Genomic DNA, 20009 nt, shown 5'->3' on the forward strand with positions numbered 1-20009 from the left:
TCTATGTGACACATTGGTTTATAAAAAAAATTGTTTAAAAGAACAGAGTCCTCAGTGGTTGATACCTTTTAATGGCTAACTGAAAAGATGGTAATAATTGCAAGCTTTCGAGCTTGCAATATATTAGCATCTTTTCAGTTAGCCATTAAAAGGTATCAACCACTGAGGACTCCGTTCTTTTAAACAATTTTTTTTTATCTCTACTAGCTAACACGGTACAAAGATATATTTTACTTGTATCACATTGGTTTATAGACACTTTAAAATGTACCTAAATGGAAAGAAAAAAAAAATAAATAAGCTTTAGGAAACCCACCTTTTAGGTTTTCATTGGCTGTAAGCAATAATCATCAACAGTAACAGAAATAAAAGACTTGAAATAGATCCCTGTGTAATGACTATAATGTGTGTGTCCCTTTTTTGGTATTGTATTACTGAAATAAATTAAAGGGAACCTGTCACCACTTTTTTGCCCTATAAGCTGCAGCCACCACCACCGGGTTCTTGTATACAGCATTCTAACATGCTGGGTATAACATAAAAAACACTTTATAATACTTAGCTAACGGTCGCGCTGGGGGCCTAATGGGTGTCTCCGTTGTCCCGGTGCCGCCTCTTTCGGCCATCCTCGTCCTCTTTCTGAAGCCTGGATGCATGATGCGGCTACGTCTTACACACTCGCCGGTCCTGTGCAGGCGCACCATCATACTTTGATCTGCCATGCTCAGGGCAGATCAAACTGCACCTGCTGATGATCTGAATGCCGGCGAGTGTGGATGATGTCGGACCTGTCATGCACTGCGGCTAGAGAAGGAGCACAAAGATGGCCAGAAGAGGCGGCGCTGGCACCGGACAACGGAGACTCCCATTAGGCCCACCGCACAACCGTTAGGTATTATAAAGTGTTTTTTAGGTTATACCCCCGGCCTGAGCTCTTATATACAGCATGTTAGAATGCTGTATATAAGAGCCCAGTGGTGGTGGCCACAGCTTATAGGACAAAAAAGTGGTGTTCGGCTCCCTTTAACGTTTTGATATTCTAATTTGAGATGGGTCATTCCTCTGAAGCAGTGAAAAAGGTCATGTGCACCGAAATGTTGGCAACTTTCTAATACAGATGTAGCATGCTGCACTGATTGTCAACAAATAAACTTTGTTCACCGAGTGCCTTGGTATCATCTCTTACTGACAAGACGCGGTCACAGGGGTCAATGAAAAGCAGCTCTGATGCAAACCTTTTCTTCCCGACTCCTGATGAAACTACCAGTCCCCACAAGCAAAAACACTTTAACACAGTACTGAGGATTCGGTCCCCATCAATAAGGTGCACGACGGCCACAACGTTGGCATATAAAGCGGGTACCTTTTATTATTGGGCCCCCCGCGGCAGCTTTACTCATCAGCAGGTCCCAGGGCCACTGAAAGTTAACAGTATACAAAGGCCAGAACACCACAGCACCATTCACTGTGCTGGGCCATTCTCGAATAAGCTAGCTCAGCTCATTCACCTCCATTGGAGCTGAGCTGCAGTAACTACAAACATCAACTACAAAAGTCCAGAGCCGTAGTGTACATCAAGCAGCCACAGGACCTAGGATAGTCGATCCATAGTCACATTTTACTATGGATTGGCCATTATTATCATATTCCTAAGGTAACCCTTGTAAGGCTCTGTGCGCACTAGAAAAGTGATTTTTCTCAAGAAAATTTCTTGAGAAACTTCTGGGAGTTGAAGATTTCCGCACCTGCGGGAAAAACGCATGCGGATTTACCGCAGGTTGGTCCCTGTGGTTTTGCAATAAATAATATAGATAATCGATAGATAATGGATAGAGGGAAAGATGGATAGATGAATAGATAGATGAGAAAGACCTATATAATGTCCCACCCCCCTGCATTTTCTAAGCTGGCACCCTTTAGAGACTTTCATGTAGCACTAAAGGGTGCTTAGCCTTGTATTTAGCCATAAAATAAATAAAATAAAAAAAAAAACAAAAAAAAAAAAAAAACACACGACGTGAGGTCCCCCCCATCTTTTGTAGCCAGCTAGGGTAAAGCAGACGGCTGCAGCCTGCAAACCACAGCTGGCAGCTTCACCTTGGCTGGTAATCCAAAACAGAGGGCACCCCACACTGTTATGTTACATTAAATAAATAATTTAAAACAAAAAACGTGGGGTCCCCCCAAATTGCATCACCAGCCGAGGTAAAGCGGACAGCTGTGGTCTGGTATTCTCAGACTAGGGAGGCCACTGTTATTGGACACTCCCCAGCCTAAAAATAGCAGGCCGCAGCCGCCCCAGAAGTGGCGCATCCATTAGACGTGCCAATCCTGGCGCTTCGCCCAAACTCATCCTGTTGCCCTGGTGCGTTGACAAACGAGGTAATATATAGGGTTGATGCCAGATGTGTAATATCACCTGGCATCAAGCCCTGGGGTTGGTGAGGTCAGGCGTCTATCAGATACCCGACATCCCCAACCCAGTCAGTAAGAAATAAAAAATAAACAAAAAGTTTTATTTGAAAAAACACTCCCCAAAACATTCCCTCTCTCACCAATTTATTGAAAAGAACACATCCGGCGTAATCCAATAGGGGTGGGGGGGGGTCCCCACAGCGATCCATACCATAGTCGCTGTCCCAGTCAAAGAAGAACAGAATGTTCCCCATTGGTTGGGAAAGCAATGCAGTGACCTGAGCTAACATCAATAGCCCAGGTCACTGCATAGCGCTGCTGTCAGGAGGTTAGATGAGATGATTACATGCTGTGATCATCTCCTGTACTGCTGACGTCAGCGCTGTCACTGACTTCTATGCCCGCCGCGTTGTCAAAAGTATCGCGAGAGCCCGTGACGTCACCGCTAGTGACAATCTCGGGCCGCTCGCGAGACGGGCATAGAGAGCAGTGACCGCGGTAACGTCAGGAGGCAGGAGATTGTCGCAGGTAATGATCTCACCTCCTGACAGCAGCTATCGTCATACCCACGGCTGGCCAGCACTGCAGGGTGTCTGTGTCTGCCTGCGGTGCCGCGTGACTGGCTGCTTACACTGCGGGGCAGAAACTGATACGTGTCAGTGTCAGTGTCAGTGTTGTCTGTGTCTGTGTCTGCCTGCGCAGCAGCGTGACAAGCTGCTGACACTGCGGACACACACTGACACGCTGCAGTGCAGGCAGCCGCGAGGCTGGAGCGGGACACACTGCACGGGCACCTGGAGGTCGCACGGAAGTGCTTCTGTGCGGCTTCCAGGGAGTGTGACGTGTGTGTTTACTCTGCTCCGCTTCCTCTTCCTGCCATAATGACATCACTTCCTGCAATAACCGCAGGCAGCGATGAGCATTACCGCAGGTAAATCGCGGCTATACCGGGGGTATAACCGCACATCATTTGCTACCTGCGGTATACCCCCCGGTATTTCGCGATTACATTACAGTGAATGGAGTGAAATTCCGGGGGTATACCGCAGGTACCTGCGGAAAATAATGGACATGCTCATTTTCTCAAGAAATTTTCCTAAGAAATTGTTCTCAAGAAAATTTCTTGAGAAAAATCCGCACAGTGCGCAAAGCTATTTTTTTTCACATAGGATTTGCTGGGAAATGTCTGCACAAAGATTGCAGACGTTTCTCAAGAAATTTCCGAGGCAAATCCGCGGGTAAAACGCACTAGTGCGCACAGGGCCTAATACTGGCTTTTTGGCCCATGCGGCATCACAAATCTCGTGCTTATGCGATAAAGAATAGATATTTTAATATACACGACCTTTATGGCACGGTATATGGAATATTTTAGATTTTGGATCTTTCCATTAACCTAAGTAATTTGCAAAGTACTGTCATAATTTCTATACAAGTGATGTGATTGACAGATACAAGAGGCTTCTTAGGCTGTATTCACACATCCGTGTTTCATCTTAGGTGCATCTGCTTTTTGTCCCCCCACCCCCCTCACTTTTTCTCTATGTGGGGGGGGGGGGGAGGAATATGCATTGACTGTTAATAATGACCAAGTTAGAGAGAGAAAAAAAACAAAAAAAAAACAAAAAAAACAAATTCTGATGCAATGTCTGCCTTCCGGGTTTCTCAGTTTTATGCAGATCCACATAGACTTTCAAAGGAACCCGTCACCTTGGACTGCACATAGTGTTACAATGCTGCTTGGCCTCCTTACCGATAGTGTGATAACCAGAAGAAAACTGCTCCTCCCGAGTCATCGGATTCGGACTATAGTGAGGAGCAGCGATCCGACACTTTGAATGACAACAGCTCTGCAGTGCATCTGTGCACAGCGAGCTGTCAATCAAAATGCCGGAGTGCCGCTGTCCATATATAATGAGGGATGACTGCAATCTCTCCCAGCATGCTCTGAAGACTGAAAGCCAGCAGCTCCTGGGAGGAAAACTTCAATTTTCAAGCCACAATTTTAATAAGGCGGCCAGGCAGCATTTTAACGCTTTTTACCTGTGAATTATGCCAATTATCTGCTGATAAATAGCTTTTTGCAATGTGACAGGATCCCTTTAAAAGGCAGAGTCTGATCTGCAAAACAGGTGAGAAAAGGACCCTCTCAGAGTCTCACGGATCAGACACGGACAGGTTTTTAAAACAGACGTGCGCATGGATCAATTAAACTATGGATCCGTGTGGTAGAGAGAAAGAAATAGAAAAAAAAACCAAAAAACAAAATACAGACATGTTACACGGATCTCAAACTGCAGTCTTAGGCCAGCTTCAGACGTCCGTGTTTCAGGTACGTATGACATCCGTTTTTAACACGGATGCAACACGTACCCATGTCATTCTATGGTGTTACTCACACGGTCGTATTTTCACACGGACAGTGTAAGGCAGCGTGGCCACACACACACACGTTATTTTCACCGGCAGCACGGGTGTCACATGGGTTGGACACTGAGGTGATCTGTGTGACACGTACCGGAAAAAACATGTCTTTGGAAAAAGAAAAACATGATTTTCCATACTCACTTGTCCCCAGTGCTGCAGTCTTCGGCACCTCTGTCACTTGCCCCGCTCATTAAAGTCATTGCATATGCACTGAGGAGCTGGAAGCAGCAGTGCCAGGGACATCAGCACTGGGGACAGGTGAGTATCCAGCAGTGTGTGTGCGCACAGTGACAACAGGGGGTCAGTGGATTTTCCAAGAAACTGATAAGGGCACCCCCCTGTGGTGACCTGTGCTGACCCTCATGAGGTCCAGGTCACCGCAGGGAAGCATACACAGCAGTCTGTGTGTGTCACAGGGGCTGCTCTCACAAATTGGGGAACGTTTCGGTTTTCCATTGAATGTGCCAGCAGTACGGGGATCCATGTGGGACCCCCCCTAATTGGATTACGGTGGGCCAGGATTAGGGCTTTGACAAGGAAATAAACTGGAAAAAGGGGTGTCTCTTGTCTTTATTTATTGAATAATTTTCTCTTTTTAGGTTGTTTTTGGATGAGAACATCGTGGGATTCCACCATGGATTACGGCGGACCTTTTATATGTTTTTTTATTTTTTTTAAAAATAAACAAATTGGTGATTGAGGGGCTGGAGTCGAAGTTTCTATGTTCAAATAAACTTCTTTATTCTCCTTTCAACTTCTGGATTAGTAATGGGGGTGTGTCGCTAGACGCCAACATATTACTAATAGCAGGGCTTGATGCCAGCTGAAGCTGGCATCAACCCAAAAAATATTACCCCATTTGCCACCGCACCAGGGCAACAGTAAGAGCTGGGTCCAGCATCAGAATTTGCGCATCTAATGGATGCGCCATTTCTGGGGGCGGCTGCGGGCTGCTATTGTTAGGCTGGATTGGGCCAAATAACCATGGCCCCTTCTTACCCCAATATCAGCCCCCAATTGTCTGCTGTACTTGGCTGGTTTTAATAAAATGGAGGGGACTGCACGTCATTTTTTAAACAAAAAAAAAAAAAAAGGGGGGGGAATCTGTTCTATTTTTCATAACCAGCCAAGGTACAGCAGACAGTTGGAAGTTGCAGCCCGCAGCTGCTGCTATTCCTGTGCTGGATATGAAAATTGTGGGGACCCCACGTCACTTTTTTTTTAATTGAAAAATCAAAATGCTGTAAAACAGCTGGCCACCTCTATCTATTGGGCATCTCTGTTCTGTCTATTTTATATATGTTCTCTCTTTATATCTCTCTATAGTTTATCTATTCCATCTTTTTATATCTAAATATAATTTTTCAGGCTTTTCCCCATCTTTAACACATTAATTTCAGTATCATGCATTTTTTACCTGTACCAGTCACACAGACTTCACACGTATGCCACACGGACAACCATACAGATACGTGTGACTTGCACCTGTTTAAACATGGACGCCTGAAAGGGGCCTTAAGTGAAGTTGAAAGGAAGATTTTTAATTTTTTTTTTTTTAATTCAGTGAAACACATAATAGAAAAAAAATTGTGTTTTGCAAAATTGATCATACAACTACTCCAATCCGGACCATAAATGTCGCTGAGTGGACCTTGCAGGATTGGTCATGTGTAGCAAGGGGTGAGTATTTTTGTCAAATTGACTGACCCTTTAACGGGAATCTGTCACCAGGTTTTTGCTACCTGATCTGAGGGCATCATAGTGTAGAGATAGAGACCACGATTCTATTAATCGATCACTTAAATTACTGGGTTCAGCAGTTGTGACAACCAGTGTTCAGAAGGCAGACCTCACCCACGCCCCTGATTAGCAGCCGAGTACAGTAAGCTAATCAGGCGGGTGGCGTGGTTGGACCAGGATGCTTAGAAAACATTCATTGTATTGAAACAGCACACAGCCTAAGGCTATGTGCGCACTAGGCGTTTTTGCCGCGTTTTTAGCGGCGTTTTACCGCGTTTTTGTGCTGAAAAACGCAAGGAGTGACATTGCTTCCCCAGCAATGTCAATGGGTTTTCAGAAGTGCTGTCCTCACACAGCGTTTTTTTTTAGCTGCGTTTTTGTGGTGACCACAAAAACGCAGCATGTCAATTATTTCTGCGTTTTCCACTGCGTTTTTCACTCATTGAATTCAATGAGATGTTAAAAACGCAATGAATAAACGCATATAGCCGCGTTTCTATGACTAAAAACGCAGCTATAAACGCAAGGGGTGGGCACTACAGTGACGTGTACAGGAAGAGGATTCCTTCTGTTGGTAAACACAGAAGCATGAATCCTCCGCGGTACCGTCACCGCTGCCTTCCACCTCCCGTCCTGTGCATGTCAGCTCCGTGCGGCGCCATGTCTGGGCGGGAGGTGGAGGCGAGCGGCGAAAACCAAAGTGAACAGTAGAAAAATAAAAAAATGTCATATACTCACCTGTCCGCAGGGTCTCGGTGCCATGCCCGCTCCCATCTCCTCCCGGTCCCGCCGCTCTGGCTGTGTGCCAGTCTCCCCGGCCGGCAGGACCTTGCTTGCAGGGACCTAGGCCGTGGATCACCTGATGCAGTCACCTGACGCATCAGCTGATGGCGGTGTCCGCCGGCTTTTTCGCGCCCGGTCGGCTATCAGCTGATCCTGCCGTCAGGGGACTTCATCAGCTGATTACCGGCAGCTCCGGCAGCGATCGTATAGGATCAGACTCCTGTCCAATCGATCGCTCCAGGAGCTGCCGGTAATCAGCACAGCACATAAGTGAGTATTATTTTTTTTTTTTTCTACTGATGCATCTGGTGATTGTAATAAACGGCTTTTATACAATCAGCTGATGTGTGATGTGATTCAGGCACTTGATCCTGGACACATCATCTGATCGCTTTGCCTTCCAGCAAACCGATCAGATGATATTGGATCCTGATTGGACGGCGCGGGACCCTGACCCAGGATTACTGCGGAGGGGGGGTTTATTTCAATAAAGATGGAGTCACTAATTGTGTTGTGTTTTATTTCTAATAAAAATATTTTTCTGTGTGTTGTGTTTTTTTTTTATCATTACTAGAAAATTCATGGTGGCCATGTCTAATATTGGCGTGACACCATGAATTTCGGGCTTAGGGCTAGCTGATAATATACAGCTAGCCCTAACTCCATTATTACCTAGCTAGCCACCCGGCATCAGGGCAGCTAGAAGAGTTGGATACAGCGCCAGAAGATGGCGCTTCTATGAAAGCGCCATTTTCTGGGGTGGCTGCGGACTGCAATTCGCAGTGGGGGTGCCCAGAAAGCATGGGCACCCTGCACTGTGGATTCCAATCCCCAGCTGCCTAGTTGTACCCGGCTGGACTCAAAAATTAGGCGAAGCCCACGTCATTTTTTTTTTTTAATTATTTCATGAAATAATTAAAAAAAAAAGGGCTTCTCTATATTTTTGGTTCCCAGCCAGGTACAAATAGGCAGCTGGGGGTTGGGGGGCAGCCCGTACCTGCCTAGCTGTACCCGGCTAGCATACAAAAATATGGCGAAGCCCACGTCATTTTTTTTTTTTTAATTATTTCATGAAATAATTAAAAAAAAAAGGGCTTCTCTATATTTTTGGTTCCCAGCCGGGTACAAATAGGCAGCTGGGGGTTGGGGGCAGCCCGTATCTGCCTGCTGTACCCGGCTAGCATACAAAAATATGGCGAAGCCCATGTCATTTTTTTTTTCTTTTTGGGCAAAAAACTGCATACAGTCCTGGATGGAGGCTGCTGAGCCTTGTAGTTCTGCAGCTTCTGGTCTGCTCTCCTGCATACACTAGTGAATGGAGGATGCTGAGACTTGTAGTTCTGCAGCTGCTGCCTGCTCTCCTGCATACACTAGTGAATGGAGAATGCTGAGACTTGTAGTTCTGCAGCTGCTGTCTGCTCTCCTGCATACAATGAACATTTTGAAGAAGGAAATGACATCAGACCTTTTTTTTTTTTTTTTTTCATCAACAATCTTTAATGGCATTGTACACTGATTAAAAACGCAGTGAGCAAAAAACGCAGCAAAAAACGCACCAAATCGCGCGGCAAAAACGCATGCGTTTTTGTGCCGCGTTTTTTTAGCCGCGGGTGCGTTTTTTTAGACAAAAAACGCACATGAAAAACGCAGCGTGAAAAAAACGCCTAGTGCGCACATAGCCTAATAAGGCTGCTTTCACACATCCGGTTTTAGCAGTGCGGCTAAATCCGGCGCTAAAACCTATGCAACGGATGCGGCGAAAACACCGCATCCTTTGAATACGTTTTTACATGCGGCCAGTCCGGTTTTTGCCGGTTGCGGCACGCTACTGAGCATGTGCAGTGCAAAAAAAACGCATGCGGCAACCGGATGCGGTTTTTGCCGCATCCGGCATCCATAGGCATGCATTGGAAAAAGCGCCTCAATGCGTTTTTTTTTTTTGCCCGGACAAAAAACGTGCCTGGCAACGTTCCATCTGGCCGCCGCATGGGCTAAATATGCCGCATCCGGCAAAAACCGGACCCGAACGCAAGGCCATGAGGCATAATCTGGCACTAATGAAAGTCTATGCGGAAAAAACAGTTGTGTTTTTTCTGCAAAGAGCCGGATTGTGCCGCACAGCAAAAACCGGATGTGTGAAAGCAGCCTAAGTGACATCTCTGACATCAGTGTCTCAGCCTCCACCTCCTGCTGCCCTCATATTACACACAAAAACCTGCTGACAGACTGACTTTAACCTAAGAAAAAGTAACTGAGAATGACAGGGATTGCTGGAGCCCTCTGTAAAAGCAGATAACAGAATTAATGGGGCTTCACAAATGATCATCCACTTGCAGACGACTGTCCATTGCACACCTGAGACGTAAAGCGTACGCCTGCTAGTAATATACAGATTTTTCTACGGATCTTCAGGCCATTTTCTTAGCAGACATGAACAACTCAATTAGAACACTATTTTAGCCAAACATGTCACCAGAAATGTATACACACATCAGCCTCATTAAGATTAGCATGTCAAAATAAAAGCGCCGTTAATGAGTAATTTTCCGTCTCCTATTGTTGGCCATTGTATACCTGCTAAGTGACAGCATCATGTGCTAGTAACTCTTTTAATCCTCAAACAAGTACTGAGCGCTACCTACAGCTCCGGACACGCTCCGAGCACCTGGGAGTTACAGGACCAGGACACACTGCTGCTTTTGAACTTTGCTACAAACCCAAAACCAGTAAAAACATATTGCTGGGGTAATATAATCCTGCATCCGAAATAAAGAGGCTGACAGGAGGGAAGAAAGAAAAATTACAAGTGAAAATCATAATGCAATGTAAAGAGTGCTGGAAACTTGATCCAAACCTGCGATGAAATCTAACACAAGGCGAGCGTCACTTCTCAGGGCGATCGGACAACAGATCAAGTTCACTCATTCAATGTGGAGAATAACAGAATCACACGACATTGTTACAGCTATGATCCACGCTGCCAGCCCCCACTGAACGCTGTGATATAGTATCCGGCCCGCCGCCTATAGAAATGCCCAGCTATCCACACTGTTTACTTTTTCTAAACTCTTTGCTGTCACCGCAGCGGTCTCTTCTGTAGCTCTGCTCCTTCTCTCCAGGAAACAAAGGGCCTGGGGCAGAGCTTCAAGGAGGCATTGAAGGGGCAAGCAGTCCTGGAGCCGAGCCATTGTATTCAGAGAAGCGAGCAATGACGTCACACAGCGTCTACAATGACTGTATACCATCAGCCGCTCATGTCTTTCCTAATCCCCCAGAACAATGACTCACGGCCATCAATATGAGGCGCTGCACTGCTTTATGTCTCGTCCTACACATCGCTGGCTCCCCAGAGGAGAAGGCTTGAAATAGCAAGTACCCTCATCACGATATTAATATTCCCATGGATGTTAATATTGAAAAAGAGTCCAAAACAGCACACAATCATAAGGGAGGACAAAGGCAGATTACTAATGGGCACAATAATGGTACAGGTCTGATGTAGAGCGGACCGAAAATCATACACCGCAAACCTATTTGAGTTAACTACCCAAAATTGCATTTATAAGTGGTTCTCTGAGCCGGGGGGTGGGGGGTGCAGGGGGGTCTCCAAGAAATAGTCAGGAAGTAAAGTACCGGTATATGATGGCGGGGAAAATCTGTCTTAGGAAGTCTGGTCTGGATAAGGTCATCTGACGGGGCACATATATGGCTCTTATAACAATAGGGTACATTAGCACATTGATTATAGGGTGACGCACGGGCAGAGGTGGAGAACAAGCTGCCAGCTGAACGTGCCTATTACAGCAGATGGCGGGGAAGTAGACCGCTTGGGCAGCAGGGCAGTAGGCATCGGGTGAAGCAGACCGCCTGGCAGCAGGGCAGTAGGCATCGGGGAAGCAGACCACCTGGCGGGGGAAGTAGACCACCTGGCAGCGGGGCAGTAGGCGTCGGGGAAGCAGACTGTCTGGCGGGAGAAGTAGACCGCCTGGCGGCAGGGAAATAGACTGTCTGGCGGCAGGGAAGTAGACCACCTGGCAGTGGGGCAGTAGGTGTCGGGGAAGCAGACTGTCAGGCAGGGGAAGCAGATCGTCGTCTGGTGGTGGGGCACTAGGCGTCAGGGAAGACCCACCTGGCGGTGTGGGGCAGTAGGCATGTGGGAAGCAGATCGCCTGGCGGTGGGGGCACTAGGCCTGGCGGCGGGGGCAGCAGGCGGTGGGGGAAGCAGACCACCTGGCGGCGGGGCAGCAGAGCACAGAGTAGTAGACAGGCGGGGGGGCAGAGTAGTCTCTGGGGGAGCAGACTGTCTGGTGGGGAAGCAGACCACCTGGCGGCAGGGAAGCAGACCGCCTGGCGGCGGGGGCAGTAGGGAAGCAGACAGCCTGGCGGCGGGGCAGTAGGCGGTGGGGAAGCAGACCGCCTGGCGGCGGGGCCAGCAGAGCACGGAGTAGTAGACAGGTTGGGGTCAGTAGTCTCTGGGGGAGCAGACCGTCTTGGTGGGGAAATAGACGGCCTGGTGGCGGGACAGTAAGCGGTGGGGAAGCAGACCGCCTGGCGGGCAGGGAAGTAGGGAAGCAGACCGCCTGGCGGCGGGGGGAAGCAGAGCACGGAGTAGTAGACAGGCGGGGGGGCAGTAGTCTCTGGGGGAGCAGGCCTTCTGGTGGGGTAGTAGACCGCCTGGTGGCAGGGAAGCAGACCGCCTGGTGGCGGGGAACAGTAGGCTGGATGGGGAAGCAGACCGCCTGGCGGCAGGGAAGTAGGGAAGCAGACCGCCTGGCGGCGGGGGGAAGCAGAGCACGGAGTAGTAGACAGGCGGGGGGCAGTAGTCTCTGGGGGAGCAGGCCTTCTGGTGGGGAAGCAGACCGCCTGGTAGCGGGACAGTAGGCAGTGGGGAAGCAGACCGCCTGGTAGCGGGACAGTAGGCAGTGGGGAAGCAGACCACCTGGCGGCAGGGAAGCAGAGCACGGAGTAGTAGACAGGCGGGGGGGCAGTAGTCTCTGGGGGAGCAGGCCTTCTGGTGGGGTAGTAGACCGCCTGGTGGCAGGGAAGCAGACCGCCTGGTGGCGGGACAGTAGGCGATGGGGGAAGCAGACCGCCTGGCGGCAGGAAGTGGAAGTAGGGAAGCAGACCGCCTGGCGGCGGGGAAGCAGAGCACGGAGTAGTAGACAGGCGGGGGGCAGTAGTCTCTGGGGGAGCAGGCCTTCTGGTGGGGAAGCAGACCGCCTGGTAGCGGGACAGTAGGCAGTGGGGAAGCAGACCGCCTGGTAGCGGGACAGTAGGCAGTGGGGAAGCAGACCACCTGGCGGCAGGGAAGCAGAGCACGGAGTAGTAGACAGGCGGGGGGCAGTAGTGTCTGGGGGAGCAGGCCGTCTGGTGGGGTAGTAGTCCACCTGGCGGTGGAGAAGCAGGACAATCTGACCGCAGGGAAGTAGACCATCAGGCCGGGGGCAGTAGTCCGCATCCGCACAGCTGCACTCACCCGAAATCATCATCCATAGACTTGAAGAAGAACTTGTAGTTGGGCTTGTTGAGCACCCCCTTGAAGTCTCCCAGCGTCACCCGATTCAGACGGCACCGGCAGTTTGACCAAATACGGCGTCTCCTGCTCGTCCAGATGGTAAATAACCTTGGTCTCCCCCCATGGTGCTCCGCTCAGGGGCAGAGGACGATCACCGGGGGTGGCGGGGGCCCGGCCCCAGGAGCTGTCATACACGGGAGGCCATAGGGGAGATGTCAGGAGAACAGGGAGACGGCGGAGCGGGGGGGCACTAATAAACACTTAGTGTGGCCTGTCAGCCCCTGCCCCACACACAGCAGTCCGGCAGGGATACACCCCCGCCACTCTCCGAGGACTCCCGCCGCTCCCTGTACTACACACAGGCCGCCGTTTACTTGCTTCCTGCGCGTGCGCTGATGAGCCGTCTGTAGTCGCCGGTCACGCCCCTTATCATGTGACCTGGTGTAGCCCCGGATATCCGCCCATGAGCGGATTAGTTTATAAGTAGCTGCTCTATGGTGGTGCTGCAATGCTTTATGATGCACAGTAACGTGTACAGCTGCAGGCAGGCCATAGACAAGGAGCGGCGCTATTCCTCAGGGCACAGTGTATGCTGCTGGTAACAGCACAGGGTGGCGGAGCGGAGTGTAGCCTTCTGTAGCACGGCTAGAGGCACGTCCATCGTACACCTGTGACACGTTAGGTTTTTTCTTAGGCCTGTGCCACACATCCGTGCCTCCGGCACGTGTTTGTCATTTTTTACACGTACCGGCGGCACGGAGACACTTTAACCAATGCTACCCTATTGTAGCAGGCACACACACGTAAAACCACACGGAACGTGTGTCCGTGTGCGTTTGTACGTGTGTGCGATTTTCAAAGCGCTGACATGTCCGGTTTTTCGCCGGCAGCACGGGTGTCACACGGCCCGCACCCGCACCACACGGGTGTAGTGTGGATGCGGTCCCGTGTCACACGCGCCGGAGAAAACACACATGTCAGTTAAAAAAAAAAAAAACATTAACTCACCTTCTCCAGCCCTCCTGTCTCTGCCGCTGCTGCCTCTTGCTGCCGACCGCCGCTCATTATTCTCATTGAATATTCACTTCACAGCCTGGCAGCAGCAGCAGCGGGGAGTCGGGAGGGCTGGAGACCGAGGATCAGCACCACGGACAGCAGCACGGACATCAGGAAGGACCAGGTGAGTATAATAATTACTGATTCTACGTGTGCTATCGCGGATAGCACACGTAGAACACACGTGTCACGCACGTACCAGAGACACGTACTTACCTGCACGCAACACGCAGGGAAAATACGTGTCTCTCGGCACGTGCGTGATTTTCACGTGAGTGTGGCAGAAGCCTTAAACAGCAAATAGACCCCGAATTTCATTGAGCTATACGCACATCCGTGTTCTCATTGAGCTATACACACATCCGTGTTCTCATTGAGCTATACACACATCCGTGTTCTCATTGAGCTATACACACATCCGTGTTCTCATTGAGCTATACACACATCCGTGTTCTCATTGAGCTATACACACATCCGTGTTCTCATTGAGCTATACACACATCCGTGTTCTCATTGAGCTATACACACATCCGTGTTCTCATTGAGCTATACACACATCAGTGTTCTCATTGAGCTATACACACATCCGTGTTCTCATTGAGCTATACACACATCCGTGTTCTCATTGAGCTATACACACATCAGTCTTCTCATTGAGCTATACACACATCAGTCTTCTCATTGAGCTATACACACATCAGTCTTCTCATTGAGCTATACACACATCCGTGTTCTCATTGAGCTATACACACATCCGTGTTCTCATTGAGCTATACACACATCCGTGTTCTCATTGAGCTATACACACATCCGTGTTCTCATTGAGCTATACACACATCCGTGTGTGTTCTCATTGAGCTATACACACATCCGTGTTCTCATTGAGCTATACACACATCCGTGTTCTCATTGAGCTATACACACATCCGTGTTCTCATTGAGCTATACACACATCCGTGTTCTCATTGAGCTATACACACATCCGTGTTCTCATTGAGCTATACACACATCCGTGTTCTCATTGAGCTATACACACATCCGTGTTCTCATTGAGCTATACACACATCCGTGTTCTCATTGAGCTATACACACATCCGTGTTCTCATTGAGCTATACACACATCCGTGTTCTCATTGAGCTATACACACATCCGTGTTCTCATTGAGCTATACACACATCCGTGTTCTCATTGAGCTATACACACATCCGTGTTCTCATTGAGCTATACACACATCCGTGTTCTCATTGAGCTATACACACATCCGTGTTCTCATTGAGCTATACACACATCCGTGTTCTCATTGAGCTATACACACATCCGTGTTCTCATTGAGCTATACACACATCCGTGTTCTCATTGAGCTATACACACATCCGTGTTCTCATTGAGCTATACACACATCCGTGTTCTCATTGAGCTATACACACATCCGTGTTCTCATTGAGCTATACACACATCCGTGTTCTCATTGAGCTATACACACATCCGTGTTCTCATTGAGCTATACACACATCCGTGTTCTCATTGAGCTATACACACATCAGTCTTCTCATTGAGCTATACACACATCAGTCTTCTCATTGAGCTATACACACATCCGTGTTCTCATTGAGCTATACACACATCCGTGTTCTCATTGAGCTATACACACATCCGTGTTCTCATTGAGCTATACACACATCCGTGTTCTCATTGAGCTATACACACATCCGTGTTCTCATTGAGCTATACACACATCCGTGTTCTCATTGAGCTATACACACATCCGTGTTCTCATTGAGCTATACACACATCCGTGTTCTCATTGAGCTATACACACATCCGTGTTCTCATTGAGCTATACACACATCCGTGTTCTCATTGAGCTATACACACATCCGTGTTCTCATTGAGCTATACACACATCCGTGTTCTCATTGAGCTATACACACATCAGTCTTCTCATTGAGCTATACACACATCCGTGTTCTCATTGAGCTATACACACATCCGTGTTCTCATTGAGCTATACACACATCAGTGTTCTCATTGAGCTATACACACATCCGTGTTCTCATTGAGCTATACACACATCCGTGTTCTCATTGAGCTATACACACATCAGTGTTCTCATTGAGCTATACACACATCAGTCTTCTCATTGAGCTATACACACATCAGTCTTCTCATTGAGCTATACACACATCAGTCTTCTCATTGAGCTATACACACATCCGTGTTCTCATTGAGCTATACACACATATCCGTGTTCTCATTGAGCTATACACACATCCATGTTCTCATTGAGCTATACACACATCCGTGTTCTCATTGAGCTATACACACATCCGTGTTCTCATTGAGCTATACACACATCCATGTTCTCATTGAGCTATACACACATCCGTGTTCTCATGGAGCTATACACACATCCGTGTTCTCATGGAGCTATACACACATCCGTGTTCTCATTGAGCTATACACACATATCCGTGTTCTCATTGAGCTATACACACATCCGTGTTCTCATTGAGCTATACACACATCTGTGTTCTCATTGAGCTATACACACATCCGTGTTCTCATTGAGCTATACACACATCCGTGTTCTCATTGAGCTATACGCACATCCATGTTCTCATTGAGCTATACGCACATCCGTGTTCTCATTGAGCTATACACACATCCGTGTTCTCATTGAGCTATACACACATCCGTGTTCTCATTGAGCTATACACACATCCGTGTTCTCATTGAGCTATACACACATCCGTGTTCTCATTGAGCTATACACACATCCGTGTTCTCATTGAGCTATACACACATCCGTGTTCTCATTGAGCTATACACACATCAGTCTTCTCATTGAGCTATACACACATCCGTGTTCTCATTGAGCTATACACACATCCGTGTTCTCATTGAGCTATACACACATCCGTGTTCTCATTGAGCTATACACACATCCGTGTTCTCATTGAGCTATACACACATCCGTGTTCTCATTGAGCTATACACACATCCGTGTTCTCATTGAGCTATACACACATCCGTGTTCTCATTGAGCTATACACACATCCGTGTTCTCATTGAGCTATACACACATCCGTGTTCTCATTGAGCTATACACACATCCGTGTTCTCATTGAGCTATACACACATCCGTGTTCTCATTGAGCTATACACACATCAGTCTTCTCATTGAGCTATACACACATCCGTGTTCTCATTGAGCTATACACACATCCGTGTTCTCATTGAGCTATACACACATCCGTGTTCTCATTGAGCTATACACACATCCGTGTTCTCATTGAGCTATACACACATCCGTGTTCTCATTGAGCTATACACACATCCGTGTTCTCATTGAGCTATACACACATCCGTGTTCTCATTGAGCTATACACACATCCGTGTTCTCATTGAGCTATACACACATCCATGTTCTCATTGAGCTATACACACATCCATGTTCTCATTGAGCTATACACACATCCGTGTTCTCATTGAGCTATACACACATCCGTGTTCTCATTGAGCTATACACACATCCATGTTCTCATTGAGCTATACACACATCCGTGTTCTCATGGAGCTATACACACATCCGTGTTCTCATTGAGCTATACACACATATCCGTGTTCTCATTGAGCTATACACACATCCGTGTTCTCATTGAGCTATACACACATCCGTGTTCTCATTGAGCTATACACACATCCGTGTTCTCATTGAGCTATACACACATCCATGTTCTCATTGAGCTATACACACATCCATGTTCTCATTGAGCTATACACACATCCGTGTTCTCATTGAGCTATACACACATCCGTGTTCTCATTGAGCTATACGCAGATCCGTGTTCTCATGGAGCTATACACACATCCGTGTTCTCATTGAGCTATACACACATATCCGTGTTCTCATTGAGCTATACACACATCCGTGTTCTCATTGAGCTATACACACATCCGTGTTCTCATTGAGCTATACACACATCCATGTTCTCATTGAGCTACACACACACATCCGTGTTCTCATTGAGCTATACACACATCCGTGTTCTCATTGAGCTATACACACATCCGTGTTCTCATTGAGCTATACGCACATCCGTGTTCTCATGGAGCTATACACACATCCGTGTTCTCATTGAGCTATACACACATATCCGTGTTCTCATTGAGCTATACACACATCCGTGTTCTCATTGAGCTATACACACATCCATGTTCTCATTGAGCTACACACACACATCCGTGTTCTCATTGAGCTATACACACATCCGTGTTCTCATTGAGCTATACACACATCCGTGTTCTCATTGAGCTATACACACATCCGTGTTCTCATTGAGCTATACACACATCCGTGTTCTCATTGAGCTATACACACATCCGTGTTCTCATTGAGCTATACACACATCCGTGTTCTCATTGAGCTATACACACATCCGTGTTCTCATTGAGCTATACACACATCCATGTTCTCATTGAGCTATACACACATCCATGTTCTCATTGAGCTATACACACATCAGTCTTCTCATTGAGCTATACACACATCCGTGTTCTCATTGAGCTATACGCACATCCATGTTCTCATGGAGCTATACACACATCAGTCTTCTCATTGAGCTATACACACATCCGTGTTCTCATGGAGCTATACACACATCCGTGTTCTCATTGAGCTATACACACATATCCGTGTTCTCATTGAGCTATACACACATCCGTGTTCTCATTGAGCTATACACACATCCGTGTTCTCATTGAGCTATACACACATCTGTGTTCTCATTGAGCTATACACACATCCGTGTTCTCATTGAGCTATACACACATCCGTGTTCTCATTGAGCTATACACACATCCGTGTTCTCATTGAGCTATACACACATCCGTGTTCTCATTGAGCTATACACACATCCATGTTCTCATTGAGCTATACACACATCCGTGTTCTCATTGAGCTATACACACATCCGTGTTCTCATTGAGCTATACGCACATCCGTGTTCTCATGGAGCTATACACACATCCGTGTTCTCATTGAGCTATACACACATATCCGTGTTCTCATTGAGCTATACACACATCCGTGTTCTCATTGAGCTATACACACATATCCGTGTTCTCATTGAGCTATACACACATCCGTGTTCTCATTGAGCTATACACACATCCGTGTTCTCATGAGCTATACCACACATCCGTGTTCTCATTGAGCTATACACACATCCGTGTTCTCATTGAGCACGAATCCTATGTTCTCATTGAGCTATAAGCACATCCGTGTTCTCATTGAGCTATACACACATCAGTCTTCTCATTGAGCTATACGCACATCGTCTTCTCATTGAGCTATACACACACATCCGTGTTCTCATTGAGCTATACGCACATCCGTGTTCTCATTGAGCTATACACACATCCGTGTTCTCATTGAGCTATACACACATCCGTGTTCTCATTGAGCTATACACACATCATGTTCTCATTGAGCTATACACACATCCGTGTTCTCATTGAGCTATACACACATCCGTGTTCTCATGGAGTTATACACACATCCGTGTTCTCATTGAGCTATACACACATCAGTCCTATCATTGAGCTATACACACATCAGTGTTCTCATTGAGCTATACACACATCAGTGTTCTCATTGAGCTATACACACATATCCGTGTTCTCATTGAGCTATACACACATCCGTGTTCTCATTGAGCTATACACACATCCGTGTTCTCATTGAGCTATACACACATCCGTGTTCTCATTGAGCTATACACACATCCGTGTTCTCATTGAGCTATACACACATCCATGTTCTCATTGAGCTATACACACATCCATGTTCTCATTGAGCTATACACACATCAGTCTTCTCATTGAGCTATACACACATCCGTGTTCTCATTGAGCTATACGCACAGCCATGTTCTCATGGAGCTATACACACATCAGTCTTCTCATTGAGCTATACACACATCCGTGTTCTCATGGAGCTATACACACATCCGTGTTCTCATTGAGCTATACACACATATCCGTGTTCTCATTGAGCTATACACACATCCG

At 47.4% G+C, this 20009-nt stretch overlaps 1 protein-coding gene across 1 annotated transcript in view; it reads right to left on the minus strand.

Moving 5' to 3' along the window:
* Positions 1-20009, minus strand: part of DVL3 (dishevelled segment polarity protein 3) — a 153476-nt gene that overhangs the window by 112126 nt on the left and 21341 nt on the right. The window contains 2 exon segments of the mRNA XM_075341512.1: positions 12842-12921; positions 12923-13130. Coding sequence (XP_075197627.1) covers positions 12842-12921; positions 12923-13130 — 288 coding nt within the window.

Source organism: Anomaloglossus baeobatrachus, chromosome 3, assembly GCF_048569485.1.
Source record: "Anomaloglossus baeobatrachus isolate aAnoBae1 chromosome 3, aAnoBae1.hap1, whole genome shotgun sequence".
NCBI lineage: Eukaryota > Metazoa > Chordata > Amphibia > Anura > Aromobatidae > Anomaloglossus > Anomaloglossus baeobatrachus.